Source organism: Carcharodon carcharias, chromosome 4 (genome assembly GCF_017639515.1).
Source record: "Carcharodon carcharias isolate sCarCar2 chromosome 4, sCarCar2.pri, whole genome shotgun sequence".
Lineage (NCBI taxonomy): Eukaryota > Metazoa > Chordata > Chondrichthyes > Lamniformes > Lamnidae > Carcharodon > Carcharodon carcharias.
Window position 1 is genome coordinate 71,208,749 of NC_054470.1, and position 19,391 is coordinate 71,228,139.

The window sequence follows — 19,391 nt, forward strand, 5'->3', positions numbered from 1 at the left end:
GTCACTTAACTGAGCAGGTAGGCTTTCCCCCCGGCGGCCTCCCACCACCCCCAAGTCCGAGTGTAGTGACTGCATTGAGTCATTGACAGCATGTGTCCTTCACTGGGTGGGCCAGCAGATATTCCCCATGCCCATGTGTGGCACCGAACCATCTGCTACCCTCTGCACTCCACATGCTTGTGCCTCCTTGCTATGGAAGGTTAGACCATGTGGTGCCAAATGTGATGCAGGCAGCATGTGTCCAAGCGGAGGGGGGTGGGGGGAACAGGCCTGGCATCTTTGTGTGAGTGTTTGGCAGCAGCGGGTGAAGAGGCTCTGGAGCCCTGATATGTCCCACTCTGGTTGGGGTGGGCAATGGGTGAAGAGAGTCCATGTACAATTTGCACTAATCAATGCTCTTCTCTCATTCTCAGGAGAAGAAATGCTCATAATGCTGCAGAGTGTGTGAGGACTGGCAGCAGCCGGGCACAGATCGCCATTCTCAGCCGCTTCGAGTAGGAGGCCCTGGATTTGGAGAAATGCAATGTGCCCAGGTCCATCGATGTCAGTGAAGCTGGGGTACCAAAGGCAGGTATGTTTGCCCAGCAGTGAGGTCACCATTGTTCTCCCAACAGTCATAGCAGTGCTGAATGTTCAGTGATTGAAGTTTGCAACATGGCTTGACCATTGCTAATAGAAGGATGAGCGCATAATGTTCCGGGGGTTAGGGGTGCACATTGACATTGTCTCCACATGATCCAATTTTCCTGTTCCTCCTTTCAACATCAGCGAAGCAGGGCTGGGGGGAGGAACAGCAGTGGCCCCCTCTCACACCTGCGGGCCCTGAAGCTCACCAGGCATCACACCATCTCTGCGAGGCAGGCACCAAAGCAGATACTAGCACCTTGGTGGGAATTAGAACATTAGCTAGTGTCCTGGGGCACAGCGGTGAGGGCACTTCACACTCACTCGAGAGCTGGCAGAGACAGAGAGTGCCCATGGCACCAGCAGTCGGAGGACTGCAGGGGACCAGGCACATGCTCAGTCGGTGCCTGATGATGTGCCTCTGGAGTCGTCCGTGACGCAGCAAATGCAGGAAATGAGGCCAGGTGTGCAGCAGCATCTGGCAGAGATACATGAGACTATGCTTGGCTTGGCGCCCGTGATAGAGGAGTCCACGCGGACGATCACCAAAGCAATGAGTCTCATGTCCAAGCGCCATGCACCCTCCATGGAGAGATTGGTGATTCTCGTGGAGAGGCTTCTCCAGGAGAACAATCAGGGCTTCCTGGGGATGCGCTTTGACCAGCAAGCCCTCACATCGGCATTGACCTCAGCTGGTCAGTGCCAGTATGGGAGATGGTCTGGGCACCAGATTTCCCAGCTCGGTGCCCATCCATCTACGGTGAGCAGGGAGGTCCGAAGCGACCTCACGTCAGCACAGAAGCCGCCTGTCATCTCTGCGTGCTCTTCTCAGAGTGCTCCGGATGAGGGCGGCAGCCGGTGATGCTGTGACAACTGGGGAGATGCCAGCTATAGAACTGGCCGCTCCCTCCCAGGCGGGGCCAGCACAGGCTCCACGGGCCGAGGACGCCCGCCAAGGTCATCGAGGCCAACAGGACAGCAGAGTGAGCAGGCTGTCTCAGATGCCAGTCCCAGTGAGGGAGCAGCACCAATACGTAGCACCCAGTAACGTAAACATAAGGCACCTTAGGCACATCATGGGTTTTTCACGGGTGCTTTTGTGTTGGCCTGAGATGAGGTCTTTATGATTTGCTTTGATTTTGAAAACCATTGTCATTTTGTTTCCTATAGTTTCTTTGTTTGTGATTTTAAATTCAAACATGTGATCATGGCTGAGGGTCTCTTTTCTTCTGCAGGTGGATGGGTTCCAATAATGTCATGAGTGATATGTGGGACATTCAGCTTTATTAACGAGGCCCTTAGTTAATGTTCCTATCCAGGCAGATTTTGAACTTAGGTATCGATTTCGGAGCCTACAGCCCAGGCTTGTCCTGGAGGTCCATATGTGGTAGGCTAGCATAAGGTTCATTGGACTAAAGCTACCTGAGTGTCCCTGCCTCCCTGTAGTATGCCCAGGTCAGCCTCTGCTCCCACAGCGTTTCCCTGAGCGTGCTGGTCCTCGGACTCACTGCTGGACTCATCGTGTGCAGCCACAGCCACTACGTCGACGTCTTCATCGTCCACTGCGTCCCCCCTTTCCAGCGTCAGATTGTGGAGAGCGCAGCATGTGACCACTGTCACCGAGACACGATCTGGGGGGTACTGGAGTGCGCCCCCTGAGCAGTCCAGGCTTCGGAAGTGAATCTTGAGAAGACTGATCATTCTCTCCACCACAGCCCTTGTGGAGCCGTGTCTCCTATTGTACCGCTGCTCAGCCTCTGTTCTTGGATGGCGGAGAGGCGTCATGAGCCACCTTCTGAGGGGTTAGCCCTTGTCACCCACCAGCCATCCATCCAGCTGAGCCAGAGCACTGAAGAGCCCCGGCACCTGGGAGTGTCTGAAGACGTAGGCATCATGGAAGCTGCCTGGGTACCTTGCACAGACTTGCAGAATCTGCATCCTGTGATCACACACTATCTGCACGTTCATGGAGTGGAAGTCCTTCCTGTTGACGGAAGCACCAGGCTCACCCGCTGGTGCCTTGATGGCCACATGTGTGCATTCTATTGCACCCTGGACGCGGGGGAAGCCAGCAATGGCCACGAAGCCTCTGGCTCGCTGTGTCTGGCTTGCCTGGTCCCAACGTTAGTGGATGAAGGTCAATGCACATCTGAACAGAGGGTCTGTCACCTGTTAGACACAAGTGTGCACAGCTGATTGGGAGAAACTGCAAAGATCACCCACCAACCCCTGGAAAGAGCCAGAGACATAGAAGTTGAGGGCAGCTGTGACCTTCAGAGACACTGGCATGGGGTGTCCACCCACACAGATAGCAGATTTCTCAGGCTCAATCATCTGACAGATATAGTTCACTGTCTCCCTTGAGAGACAGAGCCTCCTTCGGCACTGCACCTCAGATATATTGAGGTAGCTGCTTCGCTACCTGTATACTCTGGCAGCAGGATAGTGGCCCCTTCTGCCTTGGACTACCTCTTGACGCCTGTCCCCCCAAAGGTGGGTCCCCTGGAGGCTGAATGTGCACTCCTGGCCTCCTTCCCCCTTCTAACCTCCTCAGAGGAGGTGCCTCCAGTGGAGAGTTCAGCTCCCATTCCCAGGTTAAGGGAAGGCTTCCTGAAACCTGCAGGCCCAAAAGATTCCATACTGCAGAGTGCTGACCTGAAGGTTAAGAGTCCAGACCCAGCAGCTAGTATGCGTTTTTAAGTATTGCAGATCACACAGGCAAGCTTCAGTGACTTTGAAAAAACATTATTTAACAGAGCACACTCACGACCCCACTGAGCCCTCTTATCCCACCCGTGGATGAGGTTTATACAAATGTGTGCAATTTGCCTGCCCATTGCGCCCATGCGCTGATCCAAAGATTGCACGGGTGCTGAAAAATCGCTGTCAATTGGCGCCTCAAGGGTCTTAAGAAGCCCATTAATTAATGGCGGGCGCACATCGAGCATAATCGTGCGCCCACCCAACGAAATATTGCAATGGCATGCGGTGACATCGGGACGCTCGCCCGACCTCATCGCGCATCATTTAACACATGTGCATGTGGGGCCCACCCCTCCATGCCAATGGGAAAATTCTGCCCATAATTTCGGTGAGGATTCCTTAAGGACGAAGAGGAGCATTGGTACTACTTCAGGCCTGCACAAGGAATCTGTGGGCTTCCATGACCTTTCCTCTGCCTCCCAGCATCCCTACCCATTCGAAAATCAACACCTCCCTTCCCCAGCAATTAAATTTATGTCATGAACAAAAGCAAAATACTGCAGAAACTGGAAACCTGAAATAAAAATAGAAAATGCTTGAAACACTTTGCAGGTCTTCAGCTATGAAGAGAAAATAATTAACATTTCAGGTCAATAACCTTTCATCAGAACCTGTTTCTCTCCACAGATTCTGGCTGACTTGCTGAGTGTTTCCAGCATCTTCTACTTTTAATAGCAAGGACTGTTTCCTCGAGTCCCCTATGGCCCCTGACTCCTGCTCCAAGTCCAACTCACAACTGCTGGCCTTGACATCATTCTCACTTTTGGCAGGAGATGGTTATTCTAGAACAATTCAGCTGGGGCCTGTCAGTTAAGATGCCCCAAGCCTCATGTTTCCCTGTCAGGTTTTCTCACGCTTCCTGCACCTCGCCTCACCTGAACCTACCCCGTTTTCATATCTGGACTAGTGAAGGGAACATCTTATTCAAAATGCACTAAAAGCACTGGACTGCTAAAATGAACTTCTGAGCTGTTACAAAGCCTTGCCTTACTTCAGCCCCCTTAAAATGTGCAGTGCTTTTTCACTGAAAGCAAATCTGCATATTCAATAAAAAAAAGTATTCTTCCTTCAGCAACTCTGCCCGTGTGTTTCTAGCTGCTTTGTAATTGGAATCATGCCAACAAGCAAAATACTTTTGTATAAAATTTCTGAGCAGCATTTTTTTTTTTGCAAAGTTCTGGCACAAAATAGAATACTGGCGAAAGGGGAACAATCCCTTCAGGTCACAGAGATTTCGTAAAGGGGGTCACTTAGGAAGAGGTTTTCCTTTATACTCCCATCAATATATCGTAGCCAGTTTTGTAACAAATGCCACCCTGCAAGAATTCCATGGTACGTCATACCATTCCTGGGAATCTAACAGAGGAACAAAGGATCACAAAATGTCTGCAATTTGAGAAGTTTAGAAAACAGATGCAATTAGAGCAGTAGGGCACAGTGGTGTGGGTGGTCTATCAGTGTACACACTATCCTGCTTTCAATATTTTCACCTCTCAGCTAAAGCCAAAGTAGAACAGTGCACCTTCCTCATTCATTCTGCAGTTTTTGCATGCCAAAACATCAATTTTTATGTTACCCCACCAGCTGAGTATCCAGAACTGTAAGTAAGAGAGTGAGTTCAAATTGTGACAGAGAACCATGCTTCTGTTGATTAAACAACTCAATTTTTGCCACACTTGATCGTCAACAGTAACAACAGGACAATGGCTGAGAATAAAGAACTGTCACACTTTGTGATCTCTTGAACAATTTTTTCACAGAAAAGATTTGGAACAAGTGCTTCTTCTAATCAGGAATCAGCAATGCCTCAGTGGTAGCACTCCCATCTCTGAATTAATGAATTCAAGCCCCACACAGAAATTTAAGCCTATAATCTAGCCAGGCATCCTGCTGTAATATCGTAGGTATTATATTTCAGAAGGGATGTTAAATTGAGGCCAATTTACCCTCTTAGATAAATATAAAGCATCCCACAACATTATTCAAAGAGCAGGAGAGTTGGTCCGTGTTCTGCTCAACCCCTCAACCAATGCCTAAAACAGATTATCGGGTCAGTTATTTCATTGCTGTCTGTGGGACTTGGTAGTGCCATATTTCCTACATTACAATTGTAGTTACGCTTCAGAAGTACTTAATTGGTTTTAAGGTGTCTGGTAAATCTTGATATTATAAAGGTGCTATGTAAGTGCAAATGTCTTTATGCAATGCTTTATAGCATAGCGTATTCATGCAAGCCAAAAAATGCTCAAAGTGACTGAGGTAATTAAAATGCACATGAACTGGGTTTGATGTTTCCCCATCGACTTGGACAATCTACAGCAGGCACCCCAAAGCACTGGAGAAGTACCACCAATGATGCCTGTGCAACATCCTCCAAATCCAATGGCAAGAAAGACAGCCCAACAGCAGAGTCCTCTCCCAAGCCCAGCATCAAGGGGCCAATCATTCAAAGCTAGTTCTGCTTGACTTGTTGTCCCTATGCCTGACACCAAGCTCCCGAAGCAAATGCTCTACTCAGACCATGGTCGTGGAAGGATGTTCCCAGGAGGACAGTGGAAACATTTTAGCGATGCCCTCAAAGTATCCCTGAAGAGGTCAGATATTCAGATATACCTACCAACTCATGGAAGATCCTGGTTGTAACTGACCAAAATGGAAAAGGCTTATTTATGAAGGCACTAAACACATCAAAAGACTTTGTCAGGAACACGCAGAGGTGAAGTTGAGGCATCAAAGGCAGCGCACAGTCTTCCAAACAGCCCATCCACCCCAACCCTTCAAGCACCACCTGCCCCACATGTGGCAGAGTTTGCAGATCACACAATGGGCTTATCAGCCATTTCAGAACCCATCAAACTGGAGTGGAAGCAAGTCGTCCTCAATCCCAAAGGACTGCCTAAGAAGAAATAATGAGCAATTTGCTATCCTATTAACAGTGAATAAACATGTCACACCCACCATTTGAGAAAAACTCTGATCTCATTCTATACTCATAGAGGAGAGATAAAACATTGAGACAGGAGCACATGTAGTCAGTCAGCTTTTTGAAATTGAAACTGTGATGGACACCATGAGAAACAGCGGCATGGAGATTGTGAGGGGTAAAGAGTAATGAAACTGTGAGAGGCAGCGTGGAGACAGCTGTGAAGATATTTAATTTGTCTAAATTCTGCCTAGCATATTATTTATTAACTTGAAATAGATTTACTATAACTGGAATTTACAAACCATCCTTTGTTGAACCTGATGCAAAGAATCCATTCAATATAAATGCTCCATGATGATCATCTAGAATATTGGCACCCAATTTATTGTTAAATAGACCCTATAACCTGAGCTTCTTTCTAGTAATATAATTGAAAAATTCCTTTGGTTCCTTTTGCTAATTCTGGGATTGATCTTTATCATCATTTGCCTTTTGTATGAACCCCAGTCTACACAATTTGTGTTTTGTTTTATCTTTTTAAAGTAATTTCCTTCTAATCTCCTAATTAAGCCCCTGTGCCATAGGTCTTGCTGTGTTTATCCTTTTTATTAAAATGAAGAGTATCCTTATTCTCTTTCCTGCATAGTAGCTTTAAATCCTTTCAATGTTTCTTCTTGACCCATTTATAAATCTGGTTTCCCAATTAATATTGACAAGAGATTCTTCTCCAAAATCAGTTACCTTCTTTAAATGCTGCTTACTCGTCTCAGTGAATTTGGCTGTAGTCTCACTGCATCCTTTCAAATTAGCCCTATCCTCCCTGTTCAACCTCCCCGATGTTGAAATCTGTACAGTGTCCTAGTTTCTTTATTTGGCAAACAGCTTCCCACCCAGCTGTCCAACTATACAAGTTCCAATTAGTAACTCCCCCCGCACCCATTTACTGTTACTTGGATCTAACTAATTTATTTCAAACTATCCCCTCTGATGCTATTCCCACTCTTTCAATAACTGATAAATTATTTTTATCACATTTTTGCTATTTACACCACTCTTTTGATAGCTGTTCTGACATTCCTTATACAAAATCTTTCTATCGATGATGTATCATTCCTTATCCTCTTTCTACAATTGTTATATCCCTCCTTATTTCCTTCCGGGTAGGTTAGCTTCGATGGCTAGCATGTGGTTCAGAATAACGCCAACAGCATGGGTTCAATTTCTCTTCCAGCTGATGTAGGCTTGGGACCTGCCTCCTCCTCCTGCCCCTGAGACTGGCAATGGCAAACCACCACTGACAAAAACTGCCAAGAGAAACTGCTTAGGAAGAAACATCAGCAGACAGCGAGCCAAGAACCTGCCTTTGGGCAGAGCACGCATGACATATTTCTTTCAGTTGCAATCCCCACCCATTGTATACTTGAAATTTAATTTCTTTTCAGTAAAGCACCTCTCTTTGTGCATTGATCCTCATGAAATATGCTCCGCTGTCAGCCATGTTTCTGGTCTGCCAACATCAACACATCTGGTTCTTAGCAAAAGCTTATTAGTTAAAGTGATTGTAAATATGTCCATTTGTAGGTCATAGTGGTCAAAGGCATCAATTTACTGTAATTAGGAAAATAAACTCTAATAAGGTGCTCTGTACTGCCAGAGTCTTGCAATATCGGCTGTAAAATGTAAATAAGATTACAAAATGATGCTAATCTGCTGCTTTGAAGTAGTCTCAGTACTTTTAATAATATTGTAAATGCACTGAGGTCATAGCAACAAAGAGTAGGCCTACAAATAGGCAAAATGCAATTTGAACACTTGTTGATCTTTGCTATCCAGCAAATATGTCCCTTTAGTTATCTACTTGTAAGCCCAGGATAACGGATTTTTTTCATCTTCTTATGGACAAGCTCGTGGCTTATAATTGACATACAAATTGAAACTACAACTGAAATGATAAATTTCACTGACATGAATGGCAGGTATCATAACCCATCCTCTAAGTGCCAAAACTATGAGCAGCACTTCCACAAACAACTATCCTAAAAGTACCCAACATATAAACACCCATTCAAAACATGCACATCAATGAATGCCCATGAGTAGCTCTCCCATGAATAATGGTCCAATGAACATCCTTCCTTTGGACATTCATTTCTCGAATGCCTATTCTGTGAGCCCTCTTCCAGGAACATTCATTCCAAGAACATGCAACCCATTAATGCCACTCCCATGACTGTCCATCCTACAACTATGCAATTCTCAGTGAGCTGTTCATCTCTATATGGGTTACTTTGCCAAGAGATCCCAATGGTAGCCTTCTGAGTTGAGAAACATTTCACAATTCAGTCACATGGCAACAGTAAAACTTGAGGTTTTCCATCAGCACAAGGAAGCAGTTGTTTTGTTATGCATTTATTGGGAAAAAAGGCATGGAGCGGAAACATTCCTTTATTACCATGTTGTTGGTGTGAGATGCACTCCTTATGTTGCAAAAACATGCTTTTTTTGAGGTAGTTATTTTTAACTACCTCAAATCATCGTCTCCTCTTTGCTGAGTCTCATCATCTGCTCAGTAATTGTTTTCAGATGAACAACCATACTAAATAAACATTATTCCAAAGATTAGATCAGATACCAACCTGTTTGATAGAAGTCACCAAGGATTTCAGGATTTGAATTATGTACAGCTGATCTACGGTACACTACGTGAACTCGGCCATTCTCTTCTTCCTCTGCTTGTTTGCCCTTTTCTAGCGGTTCAATAAAATATTCCTCCTGGTCTGTTCGGATCATTCCAGCCTGATGAGAGAGTTAAAAGAGTGTTACAAACAAGTCCAAAACAGGTTTTCTAAGTCAAATATTAATGTGACGAAGGGTAAAGAAATTCAAAGCACAGAGAAACACTCTTCCTAATTATTACCTTTCAAATGCTAATTCAAAATGCCTGCAAATTTAATTAGACTTAAAAATATTTATAGGTCTTTTTTTAATTCTTGGGAGAATTTATTCACCAATTTACAAATGGAAAATTTATGTAATTGACATATGGAGATCTAAATTAACCTCTGAAATTACACTATGGGATACCAACTTAAAAACACATCTGAAGTTGCTCACTCTACAACTTTGGTGGAGACATTGATTAACATACATGGATTGGTAACTCTAATTATGAAGGGTTTTGTGATGGTGTCAACAGGGAAAGGTTGGTTGCATAGGTGGGTGGGTTGGTTACCAGAGGACACAGATTTAAGATAATTAGTCTTGGAGATGAGGAGAATTTCTTTATGCAGCTAGTTGAGTTGACCTGGCACTGACTCTAAAGGCGCTGAAACCAGATTCAGTAATAACTTTCAAAAATGAATTAGATGTAAAATAGAAAAGTAAAGGTTTGCAGGACTATAGAGGAAGAGAGGGACTAATTGGATAGCTCTTTCAAAAAGCCAGCACAGGCGTGGTGGGCCAAATGGCCTCTTTCTGTACTATATATTTCTACGCATCTCCATAAAATAGTACACATAGGAATTTCAAGGCCGGATAAATTATTTTATTCACAACATGGCATGCTATAAATTCACATCACTGAGTCTGAATTTTAGACAAAAAAAATGCTTTATAACTGGAATTTAATTTTCCATCATACCAAAAAGCCACTCAAAGACAACAGCTCTTGTGCTAAACAATGCGTTTATTTCAGTTTCCTATCAAAAATATCAACCTGGATTATGTAGCTTAACTTTCTGAAACAAGATTTGAACTCATGGCATTCCACTTCAGAGGTGAGAGTTCTATCTTTAAAACAAGGCTGGCACCAACCCAGCAAATCTCCCCCTAAAATTATTAATTCCTCTCACAATCCTCATTGCAGGTGCTACATTCGCCAAGGGCATAGTATACAAATCACCTTGCAGTTTTACCTCATTTTTTAAAGGCATTAGGCGGAATTTTCCGCTCCCATTTGCGAATAGTGTGTTTGGCGGTGTGAACGGAAAATATCACGAGATGGCCCTAGTCAGGTTTCCCAGCAACGTAATTCCGGGACGCCACTAGAGCCCTTCCCCCCATCAGTGGCGGGCTGCATTTCCCGCCGTCCAATGTCAGGAACTCAATTTTAATGCATTTGCATCTCATTATTGTGCCCGCATGCCGGAATCACCCTCCCACATCAAATTTAATTCCCACGTTGGCGTGACTTCAGAGAGGCGTGATTTATGACTGCATTTAAAAGGCATGCCAAACATCAAGTGGAACACAGAGGTGAGTGCACACAGCCTTGCGCAGCACTCATGAGAGTCGCCCATACAACTACAAGGAAGAGGCGCCGTGCATTTGGGTGGTTGGGTGGGTGGGTGGAACAGGCAAGTCGCTTTTTTCCATCTAGTTTTCAGTGTGGTGCCAGGGCAAGGGTGGGGGTGGGGGTGAGGGTGAGAATGGGGGTGGGGCTGGGGCAGGGTGCAAGGCAGCACAGGCTAATGGAAGCACATAAGCACATGCTGGGGCAGAGGGGTGAGGGAAGTGGCCACACACTTGGAAAAGCTTGTCAAAAGTGAGCATTCTTCCTCAGCTGAGACCGTTCAGCAGCAGCTCCATTGACATGCGTGGATGTTTGGAGTTGGGCCTCTGAAGCATTTCTGCCCACTTAAGAACAACAAAAACATGGATGTGCCACCAAATGCTTCCGAGCTGTTTGTCCCTCAGGTGCAGGCTGCAAATTAATGTGCGTTTTAGGGGGCAGCAGAACAATTGACCGACTGGGAAAGTTGTAGATCTCCTTGTGAAAGGTGGCCATGGTGCAGTCACTGGGGGAAGCGCTCACAGCCCCTTGCAATGTCTTTCTTAAGGTTTTGGACCAGTAACCATCATGGTTCAAGCTAACAGCTCAGCCTTGCAGTGCAGGTTAGGAGAATGCCTGTGCCTGAGCTGAGAGCACAGCCTGCAGTTCAGTCACCAATGTTGCCACCAAGTGGTCAACTGGAGTGGGGCGGAAATGGGTGAGGTGTCGGACAGCCATGAAGCGCACTACACACTGGCCATCCAAGTGGTGGCCAACACCCTCCGGCATGTGTGAAGGGGCCTAGAGACGCAGCCGGAGCCGGAGACTTAACCAAGAGAGATCCTTAGGAGACATATGCATGAGTTAGCGCTTCTCTCTTTGATACTGAAGAAGGACGACATCATGGATCATGGAGCCTGGTAAGCTAGCTGCATGGCTCATGGTTTACAGGGAGCAGAGAAGATGGAGAAGATTGCGACAGAAGCACCTGGTTAGGTAAAAGGAGGGGCACCTCCCTCAAGGTGAAGGGGCGGCAGGGCCTCCTCCAGACGCAGCTGAAGGTCCACAGCGAGCCATTACTTGTAGGCGTCTCACTAGACCCAGGGTATATAGACAGTGCTTGTCATTCCTGCAGGTGAGCAAGAACCAGTATCGCTGAAGACTGCACATGTCTAGGGAACTGGGCAGTCACATATGCCACCTTCTGCAGGTTTTGACAATTTGGGGATTTGGAGGGCATCCACTGCCAGTGGCCATGAAAGTGACCATGGTGTTCAATTTTTATGCCAGTGGCTCCTTCCAGGGCTCCACAGGTGACCTGTGTGGGATTTCACAAGCCTCCACACACAAGTGCATAGAGGAGGTCATGGACGCCAACTTTATGAAGGCACAGAACTTTGTGCATTTCACCCAGGATCAGGAAATCCAGGAAGCAAAAGCATGAGATTTGTGGAGATCTCTAGTTTTCCACAGGTGCAGGGTGCCATCGACTGCACTTGTGGGTGTTTAGATCTCCATGACAACAAACAGTCCAGTAACTGAATGTTCAGTTGGTGTGCAACCACCACAAATGAATCCTACAGGTGTGCGCATGAGATCTCAGGAGCTTCAATGATTCCTACATCCTCAGCAGGTCTCAGATCCCTGACATCTTCCAGGGTCCAGAGAGGCTTCAGGGTTGGCTTCTCGGGGACAAGGGCTACCCACAGAGGACCTCATTACAGGCTTGGTTCGCTTATGGGCAAAAGAGCTGAACGCTCGAGGTGAGGTGAGAATGATAGCCCTTGACATCAAGGCCGCATTTGACCGAGTGGCACATCAAGGAGTCTTAGCAAATCTGGAGGAGGAAAAGTTCTTCACTGATTGGACCCATACCTAGCACAAAGGAAGAAGGTTGTGGTTGTTGGAGGTCAGTCATCTCAGCTCCAGGACATCACAGCAGGAGCTCCTCAGGGTAATGTCCTAGGCCCAACCACGCTCAGCAGCTTCATCAATGACCTTCCTTCCATCATAAGGTCAGAAGCGGGGATATTCACTGATGATTGCATAACGTTAGCAATATTCATGACTCCTGCGACAAGTAACTCACCTCCTGACTCCCCAAAGCCTGTCCACCATCAGGAGTGTAATGGAACACTCTCAAATTGACCGGAGCAGTGCAATTCCCACAACGCTCAAGAAGCTTGACACCAACCAGGACAAAGCAGCCCGCTTGACTGGCACCACATCCACAAACATTCACTCCCTCCACCACCAGCACACAGTGGCAGCAGTGTGTACCATCTACAAGATGCACTGCAGGAATTCACCAAGGCTCCTTCGACAGTACCTTCCAAACCCACAACCACTACCATCTAGAAGGATAAGGACAGCAGATAGATGGAAACACCATTACCTGGAAGTTCCCCTCCAAGCCATTCACCATCCTGACTTGGAATTATATCGCCATTCCTTCACTATCGTTGGGTCAAAATCCTGCACCTCCCTCCCTAACAGCACTGTGGGTATATCTACACCACATGGAATGCAGCTGTTCAAGAAGGCAACTCACCGCCACCACCTTGTCATGGGCAACTAGGGATGGGCAATAAATGCTGGCCCAGCCGGCGAAGCCCACATCCTGTAAAAGAATAAAATAAGTATGGCTGATGATACCCGTGTGATGGCCTCAGACTGCAGCAGAGCGACAATTTAACAAGGCTCATGCTGCAACCCGGGCTTTGGTGGAGAACATAATTGGCATCTTGAAAATGAGGTTCCAGTGCCTCAACAGGTCTGGTGGAGCACTCCAATACAGTCCCCAGAGGTTGTCACACATAATCATAGCTTGCTGTGCGCTAGACAACCTGGTCCTGCAACGAGGGGAGGACCTAGCTGAGAGGAGATGGAAAAGCTGTACATCTCCTCCAATGAGGAGGGTGTCAAAGGGAATGAGGGTGATGAGGTCCTCGAAGGTGAGGATGCCATGAGGCCATCGCACTGGCCAGACAAGACAGAGGGTGCTTGGGAGGCCCTCATAGCTGCAAGATTTGGGGAGGATGATGGCAAGATGCAATGAAGGCACTCCATAGATTTTCACATTGCTTCTGTGAATGTCTGGCTCCTGTCTGGCTGACGGCAGCTTGCTTGTGCTCTGTGAACAGGGTCATATCATGGAGACTTAGCCATGATACTTTAACAGCATCTGATCCTTTGGCAACCTTCACACCTGAGTCCTTCAGGAGCACAGCATCACCAGGCACAGGTGCTGAAGAGATGGGGGCCAGCCCCACCTCAAATGCTGAGAGCACACAGAGAGAATGACGGAACTCTGTGATGCCTGCCCAAGGCATTCTGGCAGCAATGACCAGCACCGTCGAGGTGCAGGTATCAATAATGTGTCCAGTGAGTGTGATGCTGGGCAATCACTTTGCTCTGACGGTTACACACTGTACAGGGAAGAGGCCCAGGACTGAGACACCTGCCTTTATCTTGTGCAGGAACCCAGGTTTCACATCTGAGTGACACGAATACTGCTCATTATAACAAGGAGCCATAGGCAAGGAGACATTCTTGGGAGTTTATTTGCAATCATGAACATTATGTACAGTGATTAGCAACCATGCCTGCACTGTGCAACTACATCTTTTTAACCTCCCTAATCCTGCCGCTACATCTTGGTGCTCTCCCGACATCCACAGTGGAGGTGGAGGCAGCCTGCTGAAGACTGTGAAGACCTTGGTGGGCATCCTCTGGAGGGCCAAGATCTGGAGGGCTCCGGCCTATTTTCAGGGTACTGTGGTGTGGTACTGCCCTGTGGAGCTGGAGCTGCTGAGGCCACAGGAAGAGGGGATTCAGATAGGTCGGACACTCCCAAAGTCACTGGAGAGGATGGCCCTGGGGTGTGCACTTGCTGATCCTCCTCAATGTGGGTGCCTGAAAGCCACTGGATGACTCCTTGAGAGGAAGGAGCAGTTGTCATATTGACGCTGATGGATGCCAACAAGTGCCTCAGCGATTGAGTGCAGCTCCGGCAGCAGTGCAGGACCAATGTCCAGGATCAAGGTTTCCATGGCAGCCGCCATTCTACCAGTGGATTGGTATGCCGGCTCTATCACCTCAGACTGAAGGTGGATGGACTTCTCCATTATGCCTTGCAATCTGAGGAATGCAGCAGACATCACTTCCTGATGTTCCCGGGCTTGCCTTTGCAGCTCCCGCAACTGAGGTAGAACCGAGTACATAGGATCATCATCTGACTTGGACTCCAGATTCCTGGCCTCCAGCTGTCCTCAGAGTGCCGGTGCCCTTGGATTTCCATTCCTCCGCCTGCTGTGGATCAGACAGTGCAGTGTGCACACCAGATTGTGACCCCAAAGCTAATCTGGAACTAGGTCCCACTGACGTGTGTGTCTGCGGTGGTGGAAGGTGTCGTTGAGCGCTGTGACAGGTCTTTCATTGTTGTGCCTGCAAAATCTTCTTTTGAGGTGTCCTCATGGCTGGAACTGATGGCTTGACTCGTGCCCACCCTCAGTTGCTTCCCAGATGTGCCTGCGAGAAAAAAAAAAGATAATTAATGCATGGCAGGGGACTGTGAAACAGGAAACATCACTCAGAGTATGATTTTCTGATGGATGTTGCAGTGCAGGATCCTCACTTCGTTAAGCGCCGCTGAGCTCACCGTGTGCACAGGGACGCTCTGCATCCTCGCCAGCCAGTTGGATGGCTCTATTTTCAAAGGCCGTCAACACACTGATGGCGGCCATTCCGCCCCCAGTCTGGGATGTCTCCCTCTTGTTGTGGGCTAGCTTATCGTGCATGAAGACAGATGGAGAGAGTGTAAACAAGATACCTGCCAGGCCAGATGAGAAGGATGCCTGGCATGTGTGGGGTGTGAGTGGTCCCATGGATGGCATGAGGCTACAATGGGCAGGGGAGATGAGGGTGTGAGTGAGAGAGTGAGCGATGATGTTCTTTGAGCTGGCAGTGAGTACGAACGCTGTGGATGTGTGATGGGTTTGAGAGTGTATGAATTGACAGCCATGAGAAGAATGACTTACCCTGGCGGAATGTTCCCCTCAGGCACTGGGTGGCTGTCCTTTTCTGGAGGGTGTTGGCGCTCACCACCGCCACCACCGCCTCCCATACTGGATTGGTGAGCTTGGTGGCTGGCCTTCACCCAGATTGGGGGTAGAGGAGTTTGCGGTGGGCTTCCACTGTGCCCAGCAGGCGCCCCAGAGAGGTGTCACTAAATTTGAGGGCTGCCGTCTTCTTTGATTTCGGGGCCATCCGTCACCTGGAGAAGTTCTGTTCTGTAGACATGAAGTAGGCATGTGCTCTGGTGCTCTTTACATATGGTACCCAGGACCAGGAAGTACTGAGGTCACAGCATGGCGGGAAAATCTAAGCCCACCCACCGCCAATCCAGTGTGTTTCCCGCATATGCATTATTTATGAGGTGGGACATGTCCAGAAGTGGATGATATTGTGCAAAAACTCGCCATAGTGGCCAGTGGGGGAAAAGCTCTTTTCTCATGCCCGCCAGCGCACTTAGTGCAATTCATGGAAAATTCCAACCATTGTTCAGATGTTTTGCAAACCTTGTTCCTTTTCTGCTAATTTAGACTCTCTCCAAGATGAGATCAGAGCAAATTAAATCAAATCACAGATCCTGTACATTGCAGCAGATTATACCAAACACTTGCACTGTCCCTGTCTGGATTAATCTCCACCAACACTGTGGCACTCTATTTAGGCAATGGCTCAGCCCTGAGTTTCCCAACCATCCTCTCCTCACCCCAAGTGGACAGGTGCTACCAGTGGAATATTCCTGCTATCGTTTTCTTTTTAAAAAACAAATTTGGTCATCACGGTTTAGACCTTGCATTTTCCTTGCATTCACTCCATTACTCTTATATCAACAGTTTAATGAATTACTGTCATGGTTCATTTCACTTGCTTTGAAACTTCCTCTGTGATCAGAATCATTGCTGCATGCACAAGGTAAATGCCAAGGCTAAATGTCACAGTTGACCGTTTCTTTATTGGCACGATTGGGTATACTCTCTGCAGTTGCTACGTTACAGCACGATCCCTTGTTCATTTCCTGCATAGTAATTGAAGCTGAACAAGCCCTTTTAATTCATTCCTGAGATGGGCGTCACTGATGATACCAGCATGGCCTGTTCCTGGTCATCCTTCTGGCGAGCCTTCACCTTGAAAACTGCTATGCCAGTCCATATTATGAAGGTTTACCACAATACTGCTGGGCAGGGTGTTCCAGGAATTTGACCTTGAAACAGTGAAAGAATGATGATGTATGTGTAAGTCAGAATGGCGTGTGACTTGGAGATGATAGCGTCTTCATGCACCTGCTGCCCTTGTGCTTCTAGGTGTTGAAGGTCAGGGGTTTATGAGTTGTTATAAAGAAGCCTTAGTGATTTAATACAGTGTAAATCTACATAATGAAGCCATGATACATCACTGGTGGTGGAATAGACGTGAAGTCCAATAGGGCATCATTGGAGATGGTCTTTCTACCGAATCAATCAGAAAATCCAGATTTGCAGGCTTCCATTGAATGGTGCAGGCAATTAGTTTTCAGACTGTGGATATGTGGTTCAGAGAGAGGTGGTTCCAATATCGATAAGAATGGGTTAGAATAAATATAGTCACTGGGAATTTTTGCTGCTCCGCCACAATCCAGAAGCTCCATTTACTCACATAAATGGGAGTTCTGTCAAACTACTGGCAACAGGGCAGAAGCTGTTTCAAGGTGAGAATTCCTGTTGAGAAAAAAAATCACTGATTCAGTTCATTCCAGTGTTCATTAGAAGAAACGTTTGACACAAGGCTAATCCCCTTTACATTTGAAAATATGATTTTTCAACCGACTGGAAATTTTGCAATTTGAACTGAGTCAGAGCAAACTTCTTAAAAATGCAAGGCTGCATTCCAAGGAGAAGGTGAGAAACCAACAAATCACCCTCAGGGGAGTGTGAAGAGAGAAACATTTCCTATAATCCGACACCCTTCAAAAGGCGTAACTGCCTAAGGAAGAGACATTTAAAATGCAAAGTACCGGATATTGAAACAAAGGCTGCCACAGACAAACCCACACAAAACCTGTTGGAAATACAGAATGGGTGAAGTATTTCAAGATAATGCTGCCCAGCCACATGAGAGAGATTGCAAGTGATACAGGCAGTGTCAAGGAAGTCTTCAGCAGAGGAAACAGGCTGAAGACTGCTCTCTCTTCCTCTCTCTTTTGGAATAAGGGTATCATCCGGTTCGGGAAGCCAACTCTGCCAGAAACCTACCAGCGAATTGAGATCTCATATTACTGACAACATCTTCTACATCTGACCACATTCAAGAAACCAGCTAACCTAAATCAGCCACAGCATTTAAAATCTATACCTCAAGGACAAAGAAAGGACATTTAACCTTATATTCTTCTACTTCTTTTTTTATTGGACTCTAACACCCCTTAATTCTGTGTGTGTGTCTGTGTTTGGTGGCAGGGGGGCGGGTGGGGGAGGTTTGCAGATGCGGTTGTGCTGACTGACTGCATGAGGGCCAAATGCTTGACATCACGTTTAAATTATTTTTCACAGGTGTAGTGGTAAATAAATTTGTTCTTTCTTTTACTCAGGAAAACCATGTTCGATTGGTTCCTTATTGTTCACAGCTTAAATAGTTAAATACATTCTGATTTGGAAAAGGCATACCCTCATGAAAAAAGAAACTTAAACCTTTGTTGATACCAACCGAGGAGACTGAATAGGAAGGGAGCCAATTCATCTCTTCTCACCTGGGTGTAACATGTTTTACGACCCAGAACTTTGGTCACTACAATCTCAGGCATCATTTTGCAAGGCTCCACTCCAAGATTTGAGTCTTGCTAAGTGGAAGCATGGTCACGATCAGGGCTACAAAAGGATTTGTTTGAATCAGTGGTCCTTGTTTCTGTCATAATAGGAGTGGAGTTAGGAGTCTGATACTACTGTGTCATCCACATGTCATCTCCTGAGACTCAATAACACAAGATTATTTCCAAGGTGGGTAGTCTCTGCTCACATTTAGTGACATGCCATACTAGGAATCAAGTGGGGTACGAGAGGGCTATCACAAACGTGGGTCTCTACTGGGAGCACAGGATCACTGAAAAAGCCAATTATTAAGGACTGCTAACTTTTGTAGTCAACCAACTGGATGGGACATAAGATAAAAGATTGGCAACATAGCCAGAATACCAAAGTTTGTTCTAAAATAAATCATGGGCAGAATTTTGCGAGTCAGCGAGCGGGGGCGGGGCCCGCTCACTGATGCATAAAATGATGCGCGGTGACGTCGGGGGGAACTCAGAACGTCACCGCGCCCGATTTAAATTTTCAGGAAGACGGGAGCGCAGCTAAATCAGCTGCATACCCGCTGACCTGTCAATGGCCAATTGAGGCCATTGACAGGCTCAATTAAGTAATTAAAGGACCTGCCCATCCAACCATAAGGTTGGCGGGCAGCCCAGGAGCCCCGGCAGAAAAATTATGAAACCTCATCCACTGGCGGTGTCACATGAGGGGACATGTAAGGGAAATTTTATTTTTCTATTTTTGTCCTTTTTACATGTACAGCCGATCTCCCTGAAGCAGCACTTAGCCTCAGGGAGATGAGTATGTTCTTTCATGCGCATGCGCAAAAGAGCGCACTCTCAATTTTGGGATTCCGCACCGCCCGCACAGGGAGTGTATAGCGCTTCTGTGCAGATGTCACGCTGGACGGGCCTTAACTGGCCCGCCTATATAAAATGGTGGTGTGCCTCCTATCGGG

The 19,391-nt window shown here is 46.8% G+C and overlaps 1 protein-coding gene across 1 annotated transcript in view; it reads right to left on the reverse strand.

The window, feature by feature from the left end:
• The window catches only part of adamts3 (ADAM metallopeptidase with thrombospondin type 1 motif, 3), a 434,436-nt gene that overhangs the window by 362,425 nt on the left and 52,620 nt on the right, over window positions 1–19,391 (reverse strand). Inside the window, exon 4 of the mRNA XM_041185298.1 lies at window positions 8,950–9,109. Coding sequence (XP_041041232.1) covers window positions 8,950–9,109 — 160 coding nt within the window. The remainder of the gene's footprint in view (window positions 1–8,949; window positions 9,110–19,391) is intronic.